Below are 12,098 nucleotides of genomic sequence, written 5' to 3' on the forward strand. Positions count from 1 at the left end.
GTGCATATGGGTAGCCAATAGCAAATCAGCTTTTGAAACATTTACGAAGCACTGTCTCTCCCCCTTCCCATAATGGGATTGCTGAGTAGCCGGCCAAAATAGTGCCTTATCATACGTAAAATTGTTAAGAGTAAAATTATTGGGAACATGGCAGGGAACCCAACCATAATAATAAAAAGAAAGAGAGAAACAGAGTCTTTTAATGACAGTTAATCCTGGCGGAATGACAGCCTATGTTGCGCACGTTTTAACTTCCTGTGAAAAGAAAAATTAGATGGGTTCTTGGACAAAACGTATTATAAGGAAAATATTTTGCATCTTGAGGAAAAACCCAACATAAAAAAGTACTGCAGTCTCTTAGACCTTTTAGCACCACTGGCAGTTAGCTGGGTGATTCTTTTAATATGGGGGAGACATGATGCCGTAGGACACACATGGAAAGAAAAAGCCCTGTGTTTGAAACGCTGATACTGCTTCACTCCCAGGGTCCAATCCTGGAAGCCTGGGAGGCCAAACCTTTATTGCAGTGTTTATAGATCTGTTTTTTTCAGGCAGGGCTGCTTTGAATGCTTGAAAAATCCACTATGAGATTAAAAAAAAAAAAAAAAAAAAAAAACCAGTATATGGGGAATATATATCAACCTGACCGTGACATCCTACATAAATTACACATCCAATTTCACAAGCTGGCAGCTGACGTGGGCCGTCTACATTGACTCTATCCATCTGCACCTTTACAATTGTGCTGAAATAATTTGCTCTCAGAATTGTGTGTCCCTGTGTGTGTGTGTGTTTGTGAGTGTGTGTATGTGGTGCTTGGGGGTGGGAGGAGGGTGAGAGAGGAGAGAAGATTTTTACAGCCAAAAGCCGTTGCGTTGTTCCCTTGCTCCGTTCTACTGGGTAAGATGGATCTCTCTCTGCTTTACGCGTAGATTTTGCCAACGGTAAGAGAAGATTCTGGCTTCTTCTCCTGTCACGCTATCAATTCTTATGGGGAGGACCGTGGAATAATTCAGCTCACAGTGCAAGGTAGGATGGACATAGCCTAGGGGGAGAAACACGGCTGTTTCAGGACAGTAAGTGTGTGCCCAGGCTTGGGAATCTGTGTGGCCTCAGCTTGACGTGTCACACTTCCAAGGCCTCAGAAAATTTTGAATCTGTACAAAGTTGGTGCTAAAGCACCATTCTGCAGATCTCATGATTATGTCAAGATGCAGCCCCAAAACACAGGGCACCAAGTCCCTAAAGGCATTGGGTTTGGATGACTGGGCAGCCCTGATAGTGTGCCTTTCTTGCTCAGTTTTAGTGATGCTTATACTAGACGATCCGAATGAAAGTTTAACATCTGGGGCCAAAATAGTTTTTGAGTGAATAGATCCCAAGCCAGACCAGAAGAGTGACACTGAAATCTTCCATGTTTGGTCCAGCTTTACAAGTGGTATGAAAATTGGCAGATTTGAAAAGTGAAAATTTTCCATCCTCCAAAGGGATTGGGGAAAAAAAATACTTCCAGGTAAAAAACATCATCTGCCCATGTCGAATGCTGACAAAGCTTTTGTGAGTCACCCTCAGCTTTTCCACTAGCGTCTATGTCTGAGCAACATCTGAACTGATCCCGGGTTCTCTGTTGACCGCACAGAGCCTCCAGACCCTCCTGAAATTGAGATCAAAGATGTGAGGGCGCGCACAATCACCCTCAGGTGGACCATGGGATTTGATGGAAACAGCCCCATCACGGGCTACGATATTGAATGCAAAAATAAATCAGGTAAGTCCTTGACTGCCTCCGACTTTGTTTCCACCTCAAAAAGCCCTTTTAGTTTTTTGCCTTTGTAATGGATTTTACCTGTAAGAAGAACCTGGACTCCGGGAAACTCAGAGGGGGCTCTTTTTACCAGTTTCTCTCTTTCCTTGCGTGAAGTACACCCACATGTCCTGTGGTGGGAGTGGTTTTCTGTCGAGATGGCTTCGTTGGGTCAGCCCTGCCTCTTTTCTCTTTGAACCAGCAGGACCTCTGTCTGATTGCTCCCTGTGGCCACTTTGGCACTGTCGCCACCGATGGCCGCATGGGCTGCTGCCGACCCGACCTGGCCTCTGTCATCATTTTCTCTACCTCCCCGGCTTCCCTTTGCTTCCCTCGTGTCCGAATCCCTGAGTACCAGCTGTTCAGTGTCTGTGGGCTGAGCTGAGGGGTGGTGGTTTGCGCAGAGGGCCACGTCTTCTCTAGATGGGCTCTGACCCTGCAGGGCCCTCCTGGATGTGCAGGGACAGGCCAGGGGCCCGAATGCAGGTGAGCACTCCTGTGCTTCCTCTGCGCCAGCAAGTGGCCGGCTCGCAGGGAGCTCAGAAATGAAACAGACCCAGCTGTCAGGACCACGACAGGCGTGCCTGTCGATCATCTTAAAGTGACAATGACAAGGTCACTTGGAACATGAGGACCCATCAGGCCGAGGGTAGGGTACCACCGCTGTGGCTCCTGGTCTGGACTTTGACACAAAAGAGACGAGGAATTGGAGCAGCATCAGCACGTGAAGGGTTGACAATCTCAGAGGCCAGGAAACTGTCCTTGTTTCTCACTCTCTGGGCACCGTGCGTTACTTCAGAGCACACCGTTGTGACCCACTTCGTATCTTTGGAGCTGAAGCTGGAGTAAAAGATTACGCTGGAGGCGACTGGAAAGGCGGGTCAGGAGGGAGGAAATGTTTCAGTACGAGTGGGCAAGGGGCAGAGCAGGAGAATCTGTGAGACGGGAGTAGGAAGCAAGTCCAGACAAAGCCTAAGGGGTGGGGCTTAAGGAAAGCAATTCATGGTGTTGAAAACACCTTGTATCAAACCAAGACTAGAGGTTGCAGCAATAGTGTTCAAGGCTGGTGATAAGTCACGGGCTGGACATGCGTAAGAAAAGACGTCGGAGGAGGTGAAATGGCTTGGCTTGGTCCCCTGAGCTGCAGCCAGAGACCTGGAAGTGAGGTGATGCTTACATGGGACCTGAGGAAGCCTCCTGAGAGGAGCACAGTAGCTGCAGCCACACTGTCCCCTAGAAATGTGGCAGGTCCACTGCAGGTGGAGGTGAAGGATGCCCCGTGAGCAAGCTGAGGGCAGTGCTGGTCCCAACAGGGATCTTTCAGGAATCAGGACCAACGGGCTTGCCCAGGGTCAAAGGAAGAGAGGAGGCCTTGCTTTTGTTCTAAGCAAATAAGGTCAGGATGGAACCCAAGACTGAGAAGTTCTGAGATCCAGGTCTTGAAGTAAAGGAAGTGCTTCTTAGGTGAGACCAGCGTGTTCTCTTGGAGAACAGCCTGGAAACTGATGGCAACCATGAGAACTCAGCAGAAACACAGACGTGCATGACGCGGACATTCTGCAGAGTCCCCAGAGGGAGGGACAGACCCCGCCAGCCTCTTTGACTGGGCACTGACCGAAGGACTGTGGGTCTGGGAGCTAGTGCCCAGTCAGTCTCTCAGGGGAGCAGCTCGGTGCCTCCCTGTCTTCAGGGCATCAGTCATTTCCAGGTGCCAGTGATGGTCCAGTGGTGATGGTCCAGTGGCTCCTCAAAGGGGTTTGGGGTCCAGCCTGTCCTGGCTCAGCTGTGGCCCTGTCTCTTACCAGCTGTACCCACCCCAAACCATCCTCCTCTGTGAGATGGGCTCCCAAAGCATCACTGTGACAAGGGTCCCTCAAAGGCTGCCCTCCTGCTCCTGGACCACACAGTTACCATGGTTACTCCCACCTGATACTTAGATGCCACTTCTCGTGTTACCTCCACAGGGACTCATCCCTGGTCCACATTCGAGGCCAGGCCTCCCTCTCATGTGCTCCTAGAGTCTCTCCCCTTCCTCTCCTGGCAGGTGTCATCATGTGCGATCACGTATTTAACTCTGTATTTGTTTTTCAAATTTATCAATATTTTCTTTTATTACATCTTGGTTTTGAGTTAAGTTAGAAAAGTTGTTCTCTACGTCTGGCCATAAAATAATTCAGCCTCTTTTCTTCTAGTACTTCATGTTGTTTCTTTCCCTCTCTTTTCAAAATTTAGATCTCCAAACCATTTGGAGTTTACTCTTCTGTATGCTGGGAGAGATAGATCTAGTTTTATCTTTTCCAAAATGGGTCTTCTGTTGCCCCAACATCATTTATTAAAAGGTCCACCTTTGCCCAGTGATTTCAGATGCCACCTCTATCACATACTAACTTTCCATATGTACTTGAGTCTATTTCTGGACTTTCTATTCTACTCCATTGGTTTATCTATGAATGCACCAGTACAGACCTTTTTTTTGGCGGGGGGGGGTGCGGTACGCGGGCCTCTCACTGCTGTGGCCTCTCCCATTGCGGAGCACAGGCTCCAGATGCGCAGGCTCAGCGGCCATGGCTCACGGGCCCAGCCGCTCAATGGCATTTGGGATCCTCCCGGACCGGGGCACGAACCCATGTCCCCTGCATCAGCAGGCAGACTCTCAACCACTGTGCCACCAGGGAAACCCGTACCAGAGCATTTTAATCACAGAGGCTTTATGTCTTCATATCTAGGAAGGCTAGTCCACCCTTGTAACTTTGCCTTTCCAGTGTTTTCTTAGTTTTCCATATATAACTTTAGGGTCAACACGTTTAGCTCCATAAAAGCATGTTTTTGTTATTGTTAATGAGATCACATTAAATTTGTTTATTAGCTTAACGGAGAGCTGACATTTTTATGATGTTGTGGGTTTAACTGGTCCATCAAAAAGTATGTGAAGTTCTAAGCCCTGGTACTGCACAGTGTGACCTAGTTGGTGAATGGGGTCAAGAGCTGTGGTTGATGATTATTAACATGTCAGCCCTACCAGACTGGGAGCTCCTTGGGGTGTGCTGAGTCCAGCCCAGTTCCCCTGGACCTAGCACAGGCCTAACATGTGTCAGCACTTCACAGATATTTGGTGAATTCTCATTGAGAAGGGAATGCATTTACAACTCACCGTCTGGCACATAGCAAATGTGTAATAAATGTAGCTTTTAGTATTACTCCAGCGTGCACCAAAATGCTTACACGTAAAAGGCCTCTAGGATCAGATCTGTGTTTGTTTAACTACTTGCTACCCATTCAGGACCCTCAGTGTCTCCCATGTCTCCTGTAAGTTTCCCAAAGGCAGGGACTCTGATTCGGTGCTTTCCCAGCACCTAGCACAGTGCCTGCCACATAAGACGTGCTCAGTAATACTTGTGGCATTTGATTTACGTGCAGTCCAAACCTAAGAATTTCCTTTATTGCCAACAGCATTTTCAAATGCGTAAGTTGATGGGACTGTACATAATTAAAGAAGGAAAGCTCCTTATCTGTTAAGCTGGGGATGGTCAGAATCAAGGGATATATTTCCATCCTTCTACTCCACACACACACACACACACACACACACACACACACACTCACACACACACACACAGAGCCAAGCTCATGGCTAAGGCATCCTTGCAGTCCTGGAACCCAGCAGTCTGTGGGTCAGAATGAGCACCATGGGGGTCCTTGGCGAAAAGCCCATGGACAGGTAGCCATGGCCTGAGGTCTGCACCAGGGCCCTCCAGGACCTCCATCACTTTCAGTTTGAAAGGCCTGGGAGGAAGGAGCAATCAGTAGCAGGCAGGAATCACAGTCACTGCTGTAGGAAAAGTGTTAGCATTTTCATGTGTTAGTTGCTTCCTCAATAAGTTTTGGGTATACAAACAGTACAGCCATAATTTAAGTGAGTGCAATTTATAGGCAGAGTACATAGAAACTGATCCTTCAAGTCACAGCTTAAATGTCACCTCCTCCAGGAAGCCTTCCCTGACTACCCAGTTTATGGCATGCCCCTTCTCTACTCATAGAGCACCCTGTATGCCTTGGAACATTTGGTGAGCTTGTGACTGTTTATTTAATAGCTGTCTCCTGTGCTGGGTAGTTGTCCCCCTGCGGGATCTAGTGACCCCTCAGGGTAGGTACTACATCTGAGGAACCCTGTGCTATGTCCTTGCATCGCCTACAGTGACCAGCACACATATTAGACTTGTAAGAAACATTTTTTGACTGGTTGACTCTCAACCTGAGTTTTAGGCAATGAAATCATCCCCCTAAAAGATGCTTTCTTCCACTTTTTTGTTAATTTGCTAAGAACACAGTGTATGACCACATTCCTAGCAAAGTGGGTCCCTGCAAGCGATCCTGCAGGCTATGCTTGACCAACCCCAGCAATGGAAACTCACCAGCCCGAGAAAGCACGATTCTGCCTCGGGCCGGCCAGGACTATTAGACATTCTTACGTTTCTTGCACCTGAAGCCAGTGGCCCTCTTCCACCCCATAAGCCCTTTTGTCAAATGACATCCCTTCCAGGATATGAAAACAGATGAGGCTCCTTAATTTTCCATTTGCCAGGACAGACAAAACATCCCAAGTACCTTTGCTTGTATCTCCAGTGACCATCTCCTGGCCCACTTGCTCTGATCAGGCCCCGTGGCAACAGCCCTGGTGTCATCTGACCGGGCACAGACACAAGGGAGCCTTTGCCTCCCTCATTTGGAATGTTCAACTTTCTCCATGGAGCCCCAATCCCACGGGTTGCTTTATCTGCCACATACTAGGACCCTACTAGCCACTGCTTCTCCTCCAGATGGACACCAAGAACCCCTTTCCATCCCCTTCCAGCATCTTGTCCCCCGTGCACGGCTGGCGGATCGGCCTGCTGTCCCCTGCGTCTACTTCCTTCCCCTCTTGGAAGGCAGCCTGCCTGTCCCCACGTCCCCTCTGGGGTGCCTCTGTCCTTCTCCCCGGGGCCTCACTGACCGGGCCTAGCTCCTTGCACACCTCCCTCCTCCTCTCTCAGGCCCCCTTCCCCATTTCACCGAGGCTTCTTCTCCCTGGAGAACAAGGAGCAGACGCGGCTTCCCCTGGGTCCCAGTGCCTCCCTTCTCTCTCCCAGCACAGCAGGTCTCGTCCTCTGAGCTGCCTCTTCATTGCACTCCTTTGTGTAATTTTGTCTCTCAAACTCTGGGCCGCCCTCACTCTTTCAGGCCTCTGACGACCCTTCTGCAGATCAAGTTCACCCTCTTACATTTGTCCTTGACGATCTGCCGTCCTCCTGACTCGGGGTGTCTGACACCCAAGCTGGGCTCATCAGCGAGCCCCCAGTACAACCACACCGCTCCTGGGGGCTCTTCCAGTCCTTCCCATGGGGGATGATGGGGACTTCAGAGGCAGGGAGGCCACTCTGAACTTCCTCATCCTATTCACCACTGGTCTCTCTAGGGCACGTCATGGAACCCTGCCTACTTTTTCATCAGATGTTTCTGACATCTCCTCTCTAAACCAAGGGACGAATCTGACTGTGCACAGCTCTCCACCCTTAGCTCCTACAAACCCAGAGGACTTACAATAATTCTTGGCAAAGTTCCCCTCCCTTGCACTTGACCCAGCTCTCTGCATTGATCCTCCTCGCCAGGAAGCTAAGTTAAAAGTTCGTCAGAGGTTTTCATCTAAGCACATGAGACTTCCGGCAGATACCTGGAAAACTGAAAGCCAGTCTCATCCATCAGGCATCCTGCAGAGACTATGTGAAGGTTGTGTGCTGCGGGAAGACGGCCTAGACCTTGGGGAAAACACGGGTGAGGTCAAATCCCAGCCCCACTTCTCACCAGCTCGATAACAGGGTCTGAGTTTCTTGACCTTCACACTGAAAATAAAAACCCCTACTTCACCAGAATATTGTAAGAACCCAGTCGAATAAAGCAGTCTGTCCAGACTCTAGTTGTGCATCAGAATGACCCAGAGAGAGAGGTTTTTTGAAGCACGGATTTGGGGGCGCCACCCCCCAGAGACTCTGATTGCGTGTGTCTGAAAGCACAGTTGTCAGAAAGCACTGAGGTGTTTCTGATGTACCCACAGATTTGGGAACTGCAGAAGTCACCTTTGTAAAATGCCTAGAGCAGCACCCAGAGAGCAGATGCTACGCCAGTGCCTGAGTTCCCTTTGCTGCTGGCTTTTCTCCGACCGGCCGCTGCCTTGACTTCCGCCACAAACCCAGTGTCTGCTTTTCTCCCCAAGGCTGAGCTCCGTGGCTCACAGCTCAGATTCTCCTTCCCTCTGACTCCCAGTTGGGGGGCCCAGTGGCAGACACAGAGGATGATTCAGAAGGATCCTGCGGAATCACTGTTCTGTGTGCACAGCTTCCGTCAGGGGCCCTATTCTGAGGTTTCAGCCCTGTCTACACCCCAGAAACTCTGTTCCTCTCCTTTGGCCCTCCTGGCCCTGATAAGGAGATGCTCAACGCTCTTACTAGGTGCTGGGAACCTCAGCATCCCCTGCGAGTCCCTTTAACCCAGCCCACACCGCGGTAAACAGACGCCTTGTAAACGATCTTCTTCATGTGACTTATAAACCTTCCTCAATGCTACATGTGCTCGCTGTGTCTGGAAACCACCCTCTGCTTCCTTCACTGGGTACGGAGACCTGTAGTCCGTCCTCACAACCATCTTATTCCTCGCCCTGCTCTTCCTTTTCATGTCTTTACCAAACTCTCCCCGTCCATGCTTGCACCCTCCAGCTCTTGGATGTACAGGCGTGCCTTTCTGCTTGTGACTTACTCCTCCTAAGAAGTTTCTTTATTTCACCTATGGTATATTCTTGCTAGTTTTATTTGTATTTCAATCTGCAGTTTCATTTTCCCAAGTGTCAGGATCTCTCTGGGACTGTTTCTAATGCCCAGTGTTGTATTCTCAGGCACACTTCGTCCTTAATCCGTGACCTGCCCGTTTGCACGTCAGCATCTGAGATCAGATGTAGCATTTTTTAGTCCCTTTCCAAGCTCTTCTCCTGGTTAGCCGGTGCCCTGTTTGTATTCTTCTTTTGATGCCATATCACTTGCTAGAGTGTGTTTGGAGATTTAACTAGACTTTCTTCTTCTTCATTCAGTTACTTTAAAACCCTTTGGGATAACCCATTCTTTCTCTTTCTCAACTTTTTCATCTTTAGCCAAACAATTCACCCTTCAGTCGTGATCATGGGCATCATCTTTTTCTTTCAAAGTTTAATCATTGCAAGAAAAGAAGCTGAGAACGGAGCCTGTTCTCCAAGGACCACTCACTTCCTGCCTGAGACCCCTGCCTTGGTCACTCCCCACGGGCTATTCACAGGACTTCCTTGACAGGAGGACGAGGTGGGCGGTAGCCATCACTACCTATCTGCAGGTTCTCAGCCACATCGCAGACACGCCCTTGGGGAGGATGGCCTGTCTCCATAGCTCAGTCAGTTGCAGAAGCCTCCATAATGGTCTGGGCAGAACCCTCAACGCCTGCAAGTGTCAGGTTCCCCCTGGGGCTGGTGAGCAACTGTCTCTGCATCTTGCAGTGCCTGGGGTTCCTCTCTGTTGTCTTATGCGTCTTCTCCAGAAGGCCTGGCTTTCTCTTTGTGGGACAAGACTCCTATTTATACGAGGTTCCATTGGTATGGAATTTCCTCCTGTCATGTGTCCTCTAATGAATCCTATCCTTCTGTTCTTCCACCGTTCGGTGTTCTGCAGCATCTTCTCTTTTTATGTCACGTTCTTCCACCTTCAGTCTTCTGGACTCAAATGGGACTTTTGCTTTTAGTTGGAATATTAGTAGTTAGTTTCCATTAGGCTCCATTCCCTGTCACGTGAGAGCACTCAAGGTCATACTTGAAGCTACGTATCCTTTCTGCAAGTCCAGACAATCTCTTGCCCTTATGATGACCTTTGGCCAGGGCAGCCCTCTGAACTTCCATGGTCATCATTAACGTGGAAAGGGAGTGGGGTCATTCCGAGGGCCCAGAGGTCTGTATGTTTGCCATTTATGTATTCATCTATGAAACATGCGTTTATTATTTGTCAGGCTGTGTGTGAGCACTGGGGATGCAGCAGTGAATGTGGCCAGCGTGGACCATGCCCTCATGGGGCTTAGAATCCAAGAGGGAACACAGACTCTCAGTGAAATTCTTAAAAGTGTGATGAGCACAAAGGAGCAAGTGCAAGGGAATTCTGGGGTGGGGTGGGAGGGTGAGAGTATACAAACATCCTCTCTGCCACCATCTCGGGGGCATCTTGGTTCTCCCACACCCAACATCATCTCTTGACCCCCACCCCTGATCAGCACCTGCCCAGACTCTTTCTGAAAGAAGAACCATTTGTTGAGGTGCTCATCACGGGTTGAAGCTCTAAAGCCAGCAGGTGCACCACTGTCATGGATTTAATGATAACTTTTTGTATGAGGTATATGCTGCCTTTAAAATGAGCTGTGGTTGAAAAATAATTCCTACAGTAAAAGATTGGAGACAAAATGATTTCAAAAATTACAATTGAGAAGTACATTTGATAACCAGTATTCATGCTGGAGACTGAGATGAGTTTTTATGTATTTTTATGTGTTTCATTTCTACCACTCTCCTTTTGGAGAACAAGGGGTCTGACATGGCCAAAGGCTTTGCTGGCTTTCAAATACCTTTTAGAACCAGGGATTTTTTTTTTCTTTTGGGTGGAAGGTTGTCCCAACCGTGCTTTCTTTTATTATCTTGTACAATGAGTGCTTGAAAGTAGCTGTTTCTCACTTTACTGGCATGAGCTCCCCCCACTTCTATTTTCCTCTGCGATTTCTGCCAGGAGGTCTGTTGTGTTGCCTTGGACAAAAATCCCTGGACCCAGCTGCCCACAGTCTCCGTCCCCCTCAGTGTGGGTAACGAGTGTGTGGTGTCACACCCCCTCTGATGGCCAGCCCGCGGAAACACGGGCAGCATTGCATTAAGAATTCACTTTGAGTTGTCACTTTTTTTTCTTTTCTTCTTCCTTTTTTTTTTTTTTTTTTTTTAATTCCTACTTGGGAACTTTCAAAGGCAGAGGGAAAAAACTCACATCTCTATCTCTTCTTTTTTGAAAAACAAAACCCCAAAGACTCCTGGGATTCTGCTCAGAGAACCAAAGATGTTTCCCCTCAGCTGAACTCGGCCACCATCATTGACATCCACCCTTCCTCCACCTACAGCATCCGAATGTACGCCAAGAACCGGATTGGCAAGAGTGAGCCCAGCAACGAGCTGTCCATCACCGCGGACGAGGCAGGTGTGTCTGACCGGCGGGGGCCCAGGGGCTGGGAGCTGGCCCGCGGGACTCAGGTGGTTAATGCAGGGTCACGGCTTTGATGACTGCTCTCCATAGCTCTGCGCCCCATCAAAAACACAGACGGCTCTCTGCCGCCTACTTTGAAAGCAGTGCTCTTCAAACAGGACTTAGGTCAAGGTTCTCACACCTAAGACTTAAAAGAAAGACCTATGAGGCTAACAAGCTGGTGAGATTTAAAGAACCACGCTGTTCTTTCAATCCCTTTGTCTGGATGCGTGGAATCCAGATGGGCAGGAGAACCGAGAGCCTGTGTCTTGCTCAAGTGGCTGTGCAGTTAGGGGAGGGGGGATCCCTTAACTAGGAAGTGGCAAGAGTATTCTCTGGGTGGGGAGGGGGGAGACAGAGGCACAGGTTATTTGACTGACTAGAAATGTCAATATCTCTGTCATCAAGAGTATCGCACTTTTTTCCTATTACAAAGTATCTCTTATTGTGTTGAAGACATGGAAGGTAGAGATAGGCTTTTTGAAGGCAGAACAGCTCACACAATCCTACCACCTAGCGCTAGCTATGAATATGTTGATATCACACACTAAAGTATTCACACACGCACGTGTGCATGCTTACCCACACACGCACACACGGACACACAGGGACACAAACCCTTCAACAGGGAGGTTCACTCGTGGTTGCCGGGGGTGGCAATAACCTCTTGGCAGAGGACTGAGCAATTTAGGCAGTGGCAGTGCACGCTGCCTGCCAGCCCATCTCCCGGCAGGACAGGAGGCTGCAAGCTGCCTTAGGGCTTCTCTGGGGAAGGAAAGGTAAGGAACCATGGTCTGGCTCATCTTTTGGGGGCAAAAGAGTGTCCAGCCCCAAAACCTAGCTTTTCTTTTCCTGCCCCCAGTCAGAGCTAACCAGCTAGTCCCTACTGCTGCAGGGAAGGTGGAAGCTTGCTCTTTGACCCCTAGTTCACAAATCACCAAGAGTTAGGGGATCACCCCCAAATGTCTAAGCTTCCA

The 12,098-nt window shown here is 49.1% G+C and overlaps 1 protein-coding gene across 2 annotated transcripts in view; it reads left to right on the forward strand.

Annotated features, from left to right (window-relative positions):
* DSCAM (DS cell adhesion molecule) overlaps positions 1-12,098 on the forward strand; it is a gene marked incomplete at both ends in the record, with an annotated part of 733,770 nt that overhangs the window by 584,839 nt on the left and 136,833 nt on the right. For both annotated transcript variants that reach the window (XM_081235410.1, XM_081235409.1), the window contains 3 exons: positions 933-1,029; positions 1,640-1,768; positions 10,909-11,076. In XM_081235410.1, coding sequence (XP_081091536.1) covers positions 933-1,029; positions 1,640-1,768; positions 10,909-11,076 — 394 coding nt within the window. The remainder of the gene's footprint in view (positions 1-932; positions 1,030-1,639; positions 1,769-10,908; positions 11,077-12,098) is intronic.

This window comes from Mesoplodon bidens (genome assembly GCF_964165515.1).
Source record: "Mesoplodon bidens genome assembly, chromosome: 5".
In the NCBI taxonomy this organism is placed as follows: domain Eukaryota; kingdom Metazoa; phylum Chordata; class Mammalia; order Artiodactyla; family Ziphiidae; genus Mesoplodon; species Mesoplodon bidens.